This window comes from Empidonax traillii, unplaced genomic scaffold (assembly GCF_003031625.1).
Source record: "Empidonax traillii isolate 1590-97213 ecotype Southwest subspecies unplaced genomic scaffold, ASM303162v1 scaffold321:size1084243, whole genome shotgun sequence".
In the NCBI taxonomy this organism is placed as follows: Eukaryota; Metazoa; Chordata; class Aves; order Passeriformes; family Tyrannidae; genus Empidonax; species Empidonax traillii.
Window position 1 is genome coordinate 205220 of NW_020955514.1, and position 15610 is coordinate 220829.

General features: G+C 39.0%; 1 protein-coding gene across 7 annotated transcripts in view; it reads left to right on the plus strand.

Moving 5' to 3' along the window:
* Positions 1-11675, plus strand: part of SH3BP2 (SH3 domain binding protein 2) — a 35129-nt gene extending 23454 nt beyond the window's left edge. For 6 of the 7 annotated variants that reach the window (XM_027891426.1, XM_027891427.1, XM_027891429.1 and 3 more), the window contains exons 2-13: positions 902-1041; positions 2056-2158; positions 3794-3911; positions 4513-4583; positions 4938-5026; positions 6406-6471; positions 7015-7603; positions 9151-9262; positions 9612-9667; positions 10062-10143; positions 10395-10454; positions 10897-11675. In XM_027891426.1, the coding sequence (XP_027747227.1) occupies positions 903-1041; positions 2056-2158; positions 3794-3911; positions 4513-4583; positions 4938-5026; positions 6406-6471; positions 7015-7603; positions 9151-9262; positions 9612-9667; positions 10062-10143; positions 10395-10454; positions 10897-11034 (1623 nt within the window). In that variant the 5' untranslated portion in view covers position 902 and the 3' untranslated portion in view covers positions 11035-11675. The remainder of the gene's footprint in view (positions 1-901; positions 1042-2055; positions 2159-3793; positions 3912-4512; positions 4584-4937; positions 5027-6405; positions 6472-7014; positions 7604-9150; positions 9263-9611; positions 9668-10061; positions 10144-10394; positions 10455-10896) is intronic. The other variant, XM_027891424.1, reaches the window with a different exon arrangement.
* Positions 11676-15610: the final 3935 nt, after the last annotated feature.

Here is a 15610-nt window from a genome sequence, read left to right on the forward strand (position 1 = left end):
AGTTCTAAACCATCATTCCTTGATCAGAAATTAATTAACTGGAACTTCATCAGTTTGCCTTTTACCAGCAAAGGTCTCTAGCCCTACACCTGAGGATAACAGACCCTTTTATGTCTAGGTCAAAATTCCCATTCAGTCCATGCATGATTTCTTTTCCCTATTACACAGGAGGATTTTTAGCCTAGTTCTGTCACCATTTGAAGAAAGAGAGGGCTCAAACTTATATATCTGAAAAAGCTACTGCCTAAGAAACTAATCTTTTTGGTTTAAGATGACAGCAGAAAGAGTGGTAACTGCAAAGGAGCTTGGTGGGGCATGGCATTAATAATTGGTAGATAAATGAAATGGAAGCCTGCAGCAATCTGAGATGAGCTTCACTTGCTCTGGGTACTGTGGCATATAATATCTGGTGTGAGATTATGTGCTAATCCTTCCATTCAGAGTAAAACATGTACATATCAGGAGTAGGTAGTATTAGATACTTCAGTTATTAAACTTGGACTTGATTCCCTCACTGTACAGAAAATGACGTTGTATTTACATGTGTGGTGTAGCACTGGGAGAAGAAACCAATTTTCTTTCTGGTCACCTGCCTGATTAAGTCTGGCAGTGTTATCTGGAGCATTTTTAACACAGAAATACTTAAATAACACTTACTAAGCACTCTTCCACTGTTTCAACCACTGTCAATCACTCCTGAGAGCTGGACAAAAATAAGTCGGGGCTTTTTGCACCACGGTTTTTTATACATTGTGAGGTTCCTGGAATCTCTGAACACCCGTCTGTGCTACATTCTTGAGTGTTGTTTGGAAAGCTTGTTTAAGGAAACGAGCTTTGTTTCTCAGTACTCTTTGGAGTAAAATCTGTGTTCTAAGTTGTCTTTAACCATTCGGAATTGCAGGATGATGGCCTCGCAGGAGCACGTCTGGCCTGTCCCAATGAAGGCAATCGGAGCACAAAACCTTCTGACAATGCCTGGAGGAGTGACCAAGTCGGGGTATCTTCATAAAAAAGGAGGCACCCAGCTGCAGATCTTGAAGTGTAAGTCAAATTATTAACTAAATTAAGTGTTTAAAATGCCTGCCTCTGGGGCCACTAACACGTATCATGATAGCAGACTACTGAGACTGTTCTTCCACTTACTTTGTGCTGGAATATATGTGTGAAAGACCCCTACTGAAAGATTTTTGCTTTCATTGTTTTGGAACTTTAAATCTTAAATAACAAATGTTGTGGTTTATTTTATTTTGCTTGTTTAAATTTCTTGTCAAATCCTTCACAAGTGAGATTTTTCAAGACAAACAGATTCCTAGGATATGTATCAATTTCAAATACTCTTTTCTAAAAGAAATTAGTATTCAGCTTTTTTTTTTTTTCCAGTTGGTTAATCTGTACTGGAAAAATATCCCAACTCCTGTTGCTGTTGTGAAATGGAAATTTTCTCGCTGCCAGCATTGGGCTGTACTTAAAACCAGTAATTTCTTCTGAAATCAGAGTCTGTTTACATGGAGAAAACTTCAGGTTTTGGCTTTATTTATTTGCTGTTCATGTGCTATTCCTGTTTATGTTGAAACTATACATATATAGTTAAGGACAAAGATTACTGCCTTTGATATAGGAAGGAGTCTTGGCCCCTTTCAAAGAAAGAAAATAGAACATCATTTTATTGGCAGCATTATATACTTAAGGTGAAAGAAGAGATACCATCATGGTTTTGGGATGGATGTAAATAAGTATTTGTAGCTATAGCTACCTTCCTGCTGTTGTTTATTCTGCTAGTAAAGGAGCACGAGTGGAGGTCAGACCTGCAGTCTGAGGCTTCTTTTGAAATTTTCAGATCAGCTCCCTCTCAAATGAAGGAATGAAATGCTCCTGAAACTTTGTGAATGGACAGTTTTACCATGTGACTGATCATCAGCAAGCTGTCACTTAACTAGTTAGTGCTCATTTATAATGATTAATAACATCAGTGAAATCTTAAACAATAATTTTAGCCAAGTTATAGTTATTGTACTGCCTTTGGAATCTTATTTTGCTCACTTTTTATCTTTTCAGGGCCACTGAGATTTGTGATTATCCACGAGGGATGTATCTACTATTTTAAAAGCAGCACATCTGCATCTCCCCAGGGTGCCTTTTCTTTGAAAGGTTACAACAGGTGAGTGCCAAAAACTTGTTGAACACCCAAACTCCTTGTACTTAATGCAAGAGACTCCAGGCTTCATTTCCAACCAAGTTAAACACAGCTACATCTGTTCTTTGGGTTAAGCATTGATCTTAGATTCCAAGGGAAGTATTCCTTTCAAATTGTGTGTATGACATTTCCAGTGCCTGGCAAGTGGACAGCCTTCACGTCCTGTAATTTGACCAGTAAAGCTGTTTGAGTTGCAATGGGCTCGCTCTTGTCATTGACTTCATGCTTGTGCAGATAGATGTGGATTCTTTCAGACAAGTGATCTTTGTTCTGTAGGGATTTCAATGATCATCGCAAAACCAGAAGGGAAAATTTATGGAGTTACTGGTTCAGCAGCTCTAGTGTCAAAAGTGTTTGAACTACAGAGTGATAAATAAGAGAATGCATGGGCAAGATGTCTGACTTGTTTTGCTACATGTTTTAAATCTTAATATTTGCTTTGTAAGTGGAAGGCACATGGCTTTCAGGTTAGCCAGTCCTGTCAGAGTCTGAGTGCACCACATCTACAAGGCCTACTAATGCAAGTCCAATTCAACATTAGGAAATTGCTAAGAAAAGTTTAATAAGAGAGGGAATGCAAAGAAATATCAGTGCGATTTTATTGCATTGGTATATGTTATTATTGTACTGCATCATGTTCTCAGACTTTTGGAATAAGGAATTATCTTTTCTTAGATTATGAGAGCTTTTCTAACTGAGCACAACAAAGGCATATTTTAGGGGAATGCAGTTGTAAAGATTGTAGCTAATTAAAAATTCAAGGTTAATTTGCAGAAGAAACTCATGGTGTAACGTGATCACGACAGTAGCTTCTGTAACCCACATTAATGTGGAAAACGCCATGGGATTTGTAAATGCTAGAGACTGTGTTTATTGCCTTTTATGTATCTACATTCTAGCAACCTTGGCTGGAATAGGGACCAGGCCTCAGTATCATGCACACAGAGAAAGATTACTGAAAAGGAATTTGAAATGAAAGAATTGTTAGACTGGGTAGTTGCATAAAGGGTTTTTATTTTTTTTCCCCCCAGAGGAATCTCAAATGAGGAAATTCCTTATACACACAAAAAAAGAAAGAGATTGAGTTATGCTTGTTTTAAAATAGTAAAAAAAGTGCAAGAAACTGTTTATAAGGGAAAAGTGGCAAAATTAAGTTAACTTTTAATATTAGTTTTCCTAATTTTCCTTTTATTTCATGGGAAGCATATGTTTTGATTTCTCCTCTGAAATAGTGCCTTTCTGAAAGTAGGACCACAAGCACCCTAAATACTTCTTACTGTGTGTGACACTTGTGAATTAATGCAGTTCATTAAAACTCCTGAACACGTCAAAGCATCTATTCAGTAATCCTGGCTGGTGGTTGGATGAGTGCCCTTCCTCCTGTCAGAGCTCTTGCATTGTCCTTTCTACCACTTAAATGGAGAAGTACCACCAATGCACATATGGGGATTTCTGGGGTGTTTTCCTGGGCTCGGGGGGTTATTTTTCATCAGGCAAAACTGGCCAGTAGAACTGTTCTCTGTCAGAGCTTTCTGACCTGCTCAGCAGCAGTAACTTTATAGATTAAGGCGTTTCTGTGTCGGTTGTTGTGTTTCTCAGGGTTATGCGGGCAGCTGAGGAGACAACATCAAGTAATGTGTTTCCTTTCAAGTTAGTTCACATAAGCAAGAAGCACAGGACGTGGTTTTTTTCAGCTTCTTCTGAAGATGAAAGAAAGGTAACTTTCTTCTTCTTTTGCAGTATAATTTTCCTTGAAGCGGAAAGCGAACCTTGGACTTCCCTAAAATCTAAAGGAACTGGAAATGCAGCTGTCACTGAAATTTGTATACCTAGTTCTTTGGGCTCCTCTGAAAGTCATGTCTGAAGTTTTAACTACTAAGTTGGTGTTAGTTCAACTTGTAGTTTGGGGAATGGCTGTAAGTGTCATACTAGATGGAATATGTTTCTCTATATTCCATAAATATTCCATATTTATTCTTAGCCAAGGAATAAATATTTATATGTTAAACCTTTGATAAAGTATGAAAACTGTTCAGTGAAATCTCTTGCCCATAAACATACTATGAATAGGTATCTGGCTTTGGAAATAATAGCTTGAAACTTGAAAACTGAAAATTTAATATTTCAGTACGTTCTTACAGCGTTTTAGGCAGTCAAAACATTTGACTGACGAGTCTTTTCAGTATAAAGTCATGGATAAATACTATTTCAGTGTTTGTTCCCTGCACAGTTACTCTGTGGTTACAGAGGACAGATATGTCTGTATTCAGTGATTTAAACGTGGAGGTGTTGAATGTTGTGTTTTTATTTTTATTTAGAATTGGATGCTGTCCTTGAGGAGAGAAATTGATCACTACCATGAGAAGAAAGAAACAATAACAGAATTCAGGTATAAACCCCTAATCTTTATTAGTTTTTTATCCCTTTCACACTAGCTCTTGACAGTGGTGGTTTAGGCTTTTTGCACCTGCAAATAACTTGCTGTTAAATAAGAACAGGTGCAGTAAGACCCAAGAAGGAAGGCCCTTCCTAATTTGTACCTTAAAGAACACCAAGACAAAAATAAATCTCTTTACTAAGACAACTTTAAATGTCAGCTTTGTGTAAAACAATCTTTTTAAAAGACAGCAGCAACATATAAGACTGTTAATTGGGAACTAGGAACAGATGGCTTCTGCTTTTCCAACATTCCTCTCCAGTGCTGGAGCCCTAAACAGAAGGGACTCTGTCTTTTCTTTTGCAGTGACTCTGGTTCTGATGCAGACAGTTTCTATGGCTCAGTAGAACGTCCCATCGATATCAAGTATTCTCATCATTCAGCAGATAATGAAGGTGACAAATCAGACACTGATAAATACGACTTCTTTATTTGTTTAATTATTTCTTCTGGATTCTGCAGGACTTATTGCCATTCCAAGCAATCTGGTCCATATTGCAACTGGTTTTTTTTTTTGTTGTTTTGTTTTGTTTTGTTTTTTGGTTTTTTGTTTTGTTTTGTTTTGTTTTTTACAAGGTGTATAGCTGTTGTAGTTTTAAACCAGAAGCAGATATTCTGTTAGTAAAGATAAACTCAAGAAATTCAGACCTTTCAGGGAGGTTAGTTAGAAGTGAGGATGTGACAGGAAGCCTTCCAGGTAGGCATTCACAACATATTTCAGCAACTGACCTCCTAGTCAAGAAATATATTAGTAAAATCCAATGTAAGAAACCTGGCCTCAGGGTTCAACAGAAATCCTTTGCTAGGGCTTTTCTCATCTTCCCTTTCAGATTTCTAAGGGCAGGGTTGATGGGAGCGAGTATTCTCATTTCCTGAAAGGAAATTCCTGACTCTTTTTCCTGACCGGGACAAAAAGGCAGGACTGAGTCTTGTTAGGAAATCCTGTTCAATTGCTGCAAAGCAGAGGAAAACCAACTCAGCAGCATTCCATGTAGGAAGGACTGTAGTTTAGTCCTTCTGTGTTTATGAAAGGGAAGTGTTGTATGCAAGATGAATTATGGTGAGAGGCCTATTAGGAGTTTAAATTAGGAAAATTATCAGATAAAAATCAGTTCTTCTATTCTTACCTTTTTCTTTTTTTAGTGCATTCCTCTCATACTGTTCTTGAGACTCCTCTTATAATCAATGAGAAAGTACTGCCTAGAAGTAGCATGTTTTTCTTGTCTTGATTATTCTGATTTACAGTTAAAGGCAACATTGAAACCACTTCAGCCATTTGTTGTGGTGCAGTTTTTTTTGTTGCTAGAGCAAGGCACAGAGTTAATTGTTTGTGGATCACGAGGCTTGCTTAGGCTTCCCTATTGCAAAATCAGAAATGTTTCTGTGTTAGGGTTAAAATTTTGGGGATTATATTTTTTCCAAGTGGTTTTGCCAATGCATCCATGTAGCTGTGTCTCTGCATCTGATTTGGGTGTTTCTCAGGAAGGCTGTAGCACCAGAAATTTTAACTTGAAAGTTGGAAACAAATTTCATGTTTAGTGTACTTCTTCTCCCCCTGTTGTAAGTGATGGCTTACTTCACTGACATTAAAATTTAAGGAAACACCTATTCTAGATAGCAAAGAGGTGGGCCAAAATTATTAATTAATTTTTTTACCTCCCTTAAAAAAAAATTCTGAAAAATATTTGTTTATTAAAGAGCCCTAAGTAGTTGATGCTCTTTCTTGGTTCCAGGAGTACTTATCAGAGTATGACACACTTCTTTTTATCTGCAGATTACGATCAGGAGGAAGAGGATGAGTCCTACTTGCAGCCAGATACTTGTGACATAGTGAAAGATGGTATGTGATTTCTTGGATTCCCTTTATGAAAGGCCCCCAGTGAAGGCAATATTCACATGGAATGCCAGGATTATTACTTTGCTTTGGTCATAACTAAAACATGGCAAGTGGTGCAATAACTGAAGTAATGCACACCTACCTAATCTTGAGAGGTATTTACGATGAGACATTTATAGTAACAGCAGTAACCATTTACAGAAAGCATAACATGCTTGCAGGCCTCCTGCCCTGGATGACCTGCATCTCTCCATCAGTCTGGAGCAGGACTAATGCTTTCAGTGTAGTCTGTTTTTAATTTATTTTTAGCACAGCAAAAAGCCTTTGCTAAGTCATCACAAGCCATGCCTGAATAAGAATGGCAGGAGTTTACTACCTATAACATGCAGAACTATGCTGAAAGTTAAATGCTTATCCAGCATTTTGGGTACTGTGTAGACCAGATGCCAGTAAAATACCTTAAATCACATTAAAAATTAATGTGAAAAGGCTTGCTTGTTGACATACATGTGTTTCCCCTCAGTGTGCCATCCTTTCTTTCTACAGATATGGTCCTGCCCCCAGCATACCCACCTCCACCCGTTCCTCATGTCAGAAAAGCTGCCTACACAGAAGCAAGGGCAAATTCCTACGCTGGCAAACCTACTGCTCCAGCACCCCCACCACCTCCCAAGAGGAGCTTACCTGATATCAAACTGGAGGATCTCGTAACCACGAGAGAGCCGCAGCTGCAGTGCCGAGCTGAGCCCAGCCTAAAGGTTCAGTCCTCCAGCCGGAGACTGAGTGAGCAGCTGCCCCCTGTGCCCTCTTTGCCTGTTTTCAAGAAGCCTGCATGTGTCAAAGAATCTCACCCACTGCCTCCAGACCCTCTGCCTCCAGCCCAAGTTCTTGCTCTTCCAGAAGGATGTGAGAAGCTAAAAAACTTAAACCTTTCACCGCGAACTCCTCCTCCACTCCCAGCCAATAAACCCAAGCTGTCGCAGCTCACTGAAAAACCAGTGGAGCCCAAAGTGCCAAGAGAACACGGTAAACCTGGACTGTTTGTGCCACCAGTGCTCCCAAAGCCACCTGTGCCAAGCCACCAGCCCCCAGGAATCAAGCCTAGAGCAGAGAAATCTTCATGTCCCCAGTTACAGTAAGTATGAAAACACAAAGCACTATTTTGTTTTTCCATTGTGTATTAGCTAACTAGTTGATAGACATATTTCTCAGATCCATATTGACATCTGTTTGTCTTCCCTGCGCCATCCTTCTCTCCCTCAGTGTTGTGCTTCTATTGCCTGTGTTTTATTTGAGACGTCTGTAATGAATTTAGTTGCAGAAACAGTTCAGAAAGAAACAGTAGATAAACCAAACTTTAAAAAAATTACACCAAAATTTTATAGTTCATTTTCAGGTGTGTCTCAAAGCCTTAATAGCCTTTGATTGCAGTGAATAAGAAGCCTTTATGTCCGGACCTCAATGAACTACAAAACCAATTTTAGGCTTCTGTGGAGATAGGAAATGTGTTCCATTTTATATTAAGATCAGCTTTAGTAAGGGATGTGGAACTAGTTACAGTGGTGAAGCAGATGAAAATATTTTTGTCCATTGGCTCGTTCAGCAGCTCTGAAGAACAAGTAATACACTCTTTAAAGCCAAAGTACAAGGAAGACACTGATAGACTGGAGGGAGTCCCATGTTGGACCACCAAGATATTTGGGCTGTAGCACATGATAAGTGAGGAGAGGCTGAGAGAACTGGATTCATTCAACTTTTAGGAAGATCAGTGGGAGATCAGTGGTACCTGCTACTACTTAGTGGGTGGGTATGGCAAGACAGAGCAAGACCTCAGAGTCTGCAGTGTTTTGGGATTAGAGGCAACAAGCAGAAGTCACAACTTGGGAAATTACAGTCAGGTATTAGGAAAAACTTTTTACCATGTGAAACAGATGGTGAAACACCAGAAACAAGTTGGGATGGAATCTCCGTCCTTGGAGATACTCAAAACTTGACTGGACGTGGCTTCCTGAGCTAACTGATCTGGCTGGACCTCTTTTGTGCAGGAGCTTGGACTGAATGACCTCTAGAGGTCTCTTCCTACCTAAATTAATCTACAATTACTCAAATTATTTTGCCTTCCAGCTCTGGGGCTCCCTTTTAAAAAAAGGCCTGTAGAAACTGGTCCAGAGGAGGCCACTAAGTCGATCCAAGGGCTGGAAGACAGGCTGGGGGAGTTGGGGTTGTTCAGCCTGGAGAAAAGAAGGCTCCAGGGAGACCTTGCAGCACCTCCCACTACCCAAAGGGGCTACAGGAAAGCTGGAGAGGGATTTTTCACAAGGGCATGTAGTGATAGACCGGGGGGTAAGGCTTTACACTGGAAGAGGGGAGGTGTAGGTTTAGATTAGATATTAGGAATAAATTTTTTACTGTGAGGGTGGTGAGCTGCTGGAACAGGTTGGCCAGAGAAGTTTTGGACCATAGAAGTGTTCAAAAGCCGGGTTGGATGGGCCTCTAGGCAACCTGGTTGAGTGGAAGGAGGGTTGGAATGAAATGATCCTTAAGGACCCCTTCCAACCCAAACCATTCTATGATTTGGGGGCTAAACTGAAATTTCTGTTTTACTATCCCTTCAGTGTTTTGTGTAAATTTGTTCTGTTTTCCTGATGACATATCCTTCAGTTTTTGTTCTTTTTCTTCCAGGAGGTCACCACCAGATGGACAGAGTTTTAGAAGCTTTTCATTTGAAAAACCAGCACTACCCTCCAAGCCAAGCCAACCTGACAATGATGACTCTGATGATGAGTATGAAAAAGTAAGATTAAGCAGATGATCCATTATCAAAGAATATTTTTTTCCTTGCTCATGTATACTTTTGGAAATTGTTTTAAATACATTATTGCAGGAAAAGAATAACTTTCTGAAAGCACAGTGCTGTGTAATTTTTTTTATTTTATTTCTTTTTGAGCCTCTTTGAGAATGCCTTGATAAGTTCTGGATTTTGATACTGGATATTAAGGAGAAAAAAAAGCATAAAGTATTGATTAAATCACCATTAATGATTTCAGATAGTGATGGCTGTAACTTGCTTGCATAACAAGTTGCTCATGTTTTGAGTTGCCGTTGACTTACACTGTGATTTATTTTCTTCCTGTTTTTTACAGGTTGGGCTGCCTGCTTCAATATTTCTTAATACCTCTGAATCCTTCGAAGTGGAAAGGTAAAATGTGACTTTTAAAATAGTTACTTAAAAGCCCTACAAAAACCTGTACTGAGCAGTAGTCCAAAGATAATTTTGTCAGGTATTTAATATGGAAATCACTTCTCAGGGAAGTTAGTTCAGTGCTTGTGTATCAATTGGTAGATAAGAATGCAACGTGATTTTGCTCCATCTGGGGAAGGTTGTTCTGCCAGGAAGGTAGAAGGGACCAGAAAATCAGATCTTCTGTGCCGCACTGCTGGTTTGGATGTTACAACAGTGACATTCTTTTAGTGATCTACTATGAATTATTACAACTGATACAGAGATTTGTAAAAAAGAATTTTAAGACTGTAGGCATTTGACTTATCTGAGCCAGAAAATGCTAATATGTGTAATTGCTCATTCTTTTTAGGATATTTAAAGCTAGTAGCCCTCAAGGACGACCGCAGAATGGATTGTACTGTATTAGGAACTCCTCTACTAAGCCTGGAAAGGTAAGTTGCAATTGCTGAATCTACCCCCCAGAAAACTTCTTCACTGAGACATGCTATATCTTCTGTATGATAAAGCACTTAACAATTTAGATGGGCTCTTTTCGTAAAGCAAGAAAATCTGAGACAATTGCTATCATGTCAGTGATTCTTTTTAATTTTTTAGACTGAATTTTAATTAATTCCTCAATAATATGTTGACTTAGAAGAGCTTGGTAGCATAGACTGAATATGTTGCATTTTTCTTCTTCAAGGTATTGGTTGTATGGGATGAACATGCAGGAAAAGTGAGAAACTACAGAATCTTTGAGAAGGTTAGTTGCTGCACTCTGTGTGCATATGTATATTATATTTGTATGTGTGTGTGTATAAAATGTGGGTGCATGTAGGTATATGTTGGAATTAAAGTCTAAACTTGTTCCCATTCCTGAAAGTGAAAATCAGCTGATTTACAAATATCTTGTCTAGGATGAGAGTTTGAGTACTCAGATCTGGGCTTTCTAGTTGCTGTATCATGCAAAAGAGAAACTGTAAATGTTCACATCTAAATTTCAGCTCCAGTCAAATCCTAAAGGATAGAATATTAAATGCCCAAGTTTAATATGGACTTATTTGTGTACCTGACTAGTTTGCAAAGCAGTTATATGTTTGAAAGAACTTCTTCATTCTGATGATGGTGTTTCGGCTTTTTCTCTTTAAACACTGAGTTGGAAGCTTTGCTGTCAGTGATTACATTTGGTTTCTGTTCTACAACAGGATGACAAGTTTTACCTGGATTCAGACATCATGTTTTTGAACATGGGAAGTGTGGTTGAATACTACAGCACTCATGTCTTACCTAGTCACGACAGCCTGATGCTTCGGTGTCCTTATGGCTACTCCAAACCAAGGTGACACGACAGCCCTAGTTCACTGACACTCCCTGCCCCTGAGTTAACTCTGGACTCCTGCCACTGCTGGACATGCTGTTGTTTGCACACCCAAACTGAGTCTCTTCCCACCATTTATTCTCACACGAATTGTACATAAACGCCATGTAATGAACTCTTGGTAAAACCTTACAGTCCAGATCGGTGGACTTGATGGTCTTTTCTTTTAAAAAGATCTGAACTGATGATGCTGGAAAAGCTGTCCAGGATACCCAGACTTTTTACAAAACTGCTGCTATTACTAATCTCTTTGGAATGTCAAAGAAGGGCATGAACAAAGAAGTGGTCTGAATACAACTGATCCAGAAAATGGGGACTTGTGGACATCTATCAGAATTTACTTGTGACAGGGAATACTAATACTCTGACTTGAAGGTAGTACTCCTAAAGTCAGCACTGGTGCTCAACTGAGATATTCTTTTGTACTACTTGTATAGTTGACATGTAAATAACGAAGACTTCTGTGCAAACTATTTGATTTACTGTGGGTAAAGATGATCAGGAAATCCGGCTTTTTTTTAAGCCACCTCATACATGCACGTACCTTCCGAGTACAGTGGCTGCAGCAATCACTGTCAGGTGCTGTCCAGCTGATACACTTGTGGCATCTCAAGACTCCTTAATGACATGCACTTCAGGTAAGTGTGGAACAATATTGATTTGGCTTCATGGGAGCCTCGTTACCAAGTTCTGAACTGGAAGGGTTTGTGCCGCTGGAATTTTTAATGGGTATGAGAAGATGGGTTCTCTCCCATTGCCATAGTCAAAGGTTCTTTAAAACAAAACACAGAAAAAAAACACCCTGAAACCATGATTTTGATACTACTATAAATCTTTGTGGTCAGGATCAGTCTCTTAGGATCTGATTGTCAGCCCATTGCATTGTTTTCTCTCCTAGGGCAAAACACACTGCCCTAATCTACTACCAAGAATTACAGCCCTAATCTACTACCAAGAATTTTTCCTTTACTAAAATTTCTACCCAGTTTGTAATTGCGTGTAAAATAAAGTCTATTTTTAACATCCTATTGGTGATAAACATTACTAGGGTGCTTGTAATATTTGTTCCCTAATGTTTTGGGGACAGGTATCCTAAATCCAATGCCCAAATTACTCTATTCCTAAACTTTAATAAGGAGGAAAAATTTGTTCTAATAACCTGTTAATTCTCTTGGTCCAAAAGTACTGTCATAATGGTTTCATGCTCTAATAATGTTAACAGGAATTGTAATAATAATAAAAAAAAATCTGCCACTCCTGAAACAGAAGACGGTATCTAGTTTCTGTCAGTCTGAATCTGTCTCCACAAGCTCCTTTGTAGTAGGATCATACATAAGAACTGAGGCAAGAAACTGCCTCCACCTTTGCAAGAGGCACAGACACACACAATATCAGTCTTTTGATCTCTGTTCCCGCTGTAATTGGGTTTATTGGGTTTATGTGTGTATGAAGTACTCAAAATTCAGATTCTGTTGAATACTGGATATTTTAAGTTTCCAATTCCTTTTAGTTTAAATTAGTATCCCTGTGGTTCACTACCCTGACGTAATTTACTCTAAAGAGGGCTCAGCCAAGACAGCATTTATAAAACATTTTTGGCAAATACATAAATGTATATCAGAGCAGGGTCAAGTTTCTTGCAGTATTCACACATACTGTTTAGAGAATAAACTTTTCTCTGTCTGGGAATAATTGACTTAATTGTTTCATGACAGTCATATCTACAGTATGTTCTCTTTGGGGCTCTATTCAGATATTTTTTTCCAAGCATAAGCTCAGAAGATTTTTAAATTGTACACATACATTTAAAACATAACACTTTCTTTACCTGTGTAATGCAAGGGTTGAAAATATGTAAATTTTTGTGTTAATTCTGTTTTGTACCTAAATGTATAGATTTCTGAAATGGATAAAAACTTTCAGTGCCGGTTCACCTCATTTTGTGTGGTCATCTTTAATTTCATGGATGTGTGTTTTAATGCTCTTTTTGTAGTTGTGTTAGATACTGTTAGACTCTTCTAACCATACAGTTAAAGGAATTAGTTTTCAGCCCCCTTAAGAAACAAATCTTCATGTAAGCAACTCTCAGAAATTGGCATTCTGGTTATCAGATGGTGCAAGGTAATTCCCTCATCCCTCCAGAAACAGGTAGGAGGGTTCCAAACAAATCTGCAGTCACTTACACACTTTTCTCCAAGCCCTCTTGCTCCCCTGTACTACTCTGTTTAATGTCAAATCAAACCAAGTTAAATTTCTGGTGTCTGTAGGGAAGAAAGGCACAGCTAGAACACATAGCTCAGTGTGTCTCCTGTACCTCTCACTAAGCTGCCTCTCTTCATTCCTTCACCACAAAGCAACCTTTCTGTCTACAGCCTCCTGCAAACTCTGTAGCTTTAAAGTAGTTTGTCAGGAAATGTAAAAGCATTTGATGTGCAAAAAAAGGCAGTTTATAAATTTGGTGATATCCTAGTTAAAACTAATTGATAGCAGTTTGGAAAAAGTCTTGCTTCCTCTGTCTGAACCTCCAGGAAAAAGTGTTACAGGTGCTGTTTGAGGGGGAGGGGGGGTTTGCTGTTCTAGGGGAAAGAAGATTATAATGCTTTTGAAAATAAAGCAAGGGACAATCAATCAATAGGCAATATGTTGTAAGAAGTGAACCAATATCCAGATGCTTTTTCTAATGGCAGTAAAGGTGCTTTGTGTCAGCAGACAAGTACTCCCCTCGTTCAGAACTCCAGTTTTAACAAGAATGGGAATAAGCAAGGAGAGTATTTGTAGCCTCAGGTGCTTCATCCTTTGGAACGTGCAAAAGGGCACTGAAGATTTTGGAAGCTTTAACCGTGATTATTTAGAATTTGGGGACATCTGCTGGTCAGCCTGTTCCACGCAGGGATCCACACGACCTGATTGCAGCTGCTGAGCATGTGTGTGGAAGTCATTAGAGAGAAATCAATCTTAAGAGACTTCAGATAGAAGCCAGAGATTAAAGCTGACTTCAGGGGGAAACTCAATGGGCCAGGTCTTTGAAACTTAAGACTCTTTTGGCTCATCTCTCTCGTGTAAGTAGCAATGTTGGTTTGCAAAATTACTCATTTGAATGTCTTTCAACCTAGATGACAACCAAATTAATTCATACTTCTATGTTTAAATTATTCTTAAAATAGACTTCGAGGTTGAATTTACCTAATGGACACCTGAGCACCACCTAAATTTATCCACATCGCGAAGCACTAAAGAGTTGTCCTGAACATGAAATACTTTACCCAGCAGCAAGCAAATTGCATGATGTTGCAATAGTTTCTATCTCATGAAAAAGTCAACTCCTTCATGTCAAGGAGGGCTTTTTTTCCTAGCAGTGGGACTGCTTGAGATGCCCGTGATTACAGACCCATAAATAGGAGAGCTTATAATTCTTTTACTATAAATACCTGAAGTGCCAAAATACCAAATACAACTACAACTTCTAGAGAGCATTTGAGCTCGCTTTAATACTGGACAGGCTGAAGTGATCAAGTTATTAGACTTCAGGTATGTAGCAAGCTTTGGAGCACAGCCAGCTCCAAATCTATTCCTTCAGGGCTTCCATTCCTGTATCTTAATTACAGGATGGTCATTACTCTCCCACACTTGTACCTCCTTCCTTGCAGTATTTAGTTCCCAGGAAGTGGATAATCCAACCTCCTGGTGTGGCCCTAATGGGCATGGAATCTTGGAGATAGCAAAGAATTGTTTTTAATGTCATTGTATTCACACGCATTCCCTGGAGTTGGTTTGCACAGAAATGACAGTAATATCAACCATTTAGAGGATTAGATCTCTGGATGTATAAAATCCATATATATGTGAAATATATATCTATGAAATGAGGGAAAAGCACTTAACCCTTCTTTAAGTTACCACCTCCTCTGCCTTTCAACAACCACGTTGTGCAAATGCCCTCTGTGTGCCATCTGGGCACAGTCGGTTCTCAGGCTGGGGGGCTGATGTGCCCTGGAGTTCTGATCTGGAAAGCCATTTCCATGGATGGAGCTTTGCGCCCATATGGAAAGCCAGTGATTTGAAAGGACCACCCCAGCAGCACAGAAAACAGACAGGTCTGTTCCGTGGAAACTTAGTAAAGGGTTTTATTACAGGGCAAATATGGAAAGATGTGCCAGGTGTGGCCTCGTGAGCTGTCTGTTTTAGGCTCCATTGATTATGTTGTGCTTTAATTTACACCGTGCTAACATTCATGGTTGGGGTTTTTTTCCAAGGAAATGCCAGCCACACCCTGACCGTGGGAGTGCTGCTGAAAATGTGCCATTTTAAAATTAAATATGACTTAAGGGAATTAAAAACTTGATATTCTAATATTACAAAGCTTCTCTCAAGATTAATTAATTTTCTCCTATATATAATAATAACTAAAGTATTAACTACCTTAAAATATTTTTCTTATGCTTTTCAGCCCTCCTCATTACTTTGAACTTGCCCTGGTACCTTTTTCCTTTCTTTGTTTTACTCTCTTGGGTCTGCTTGTAGTTGCAAAGTTAGTTCAAAAG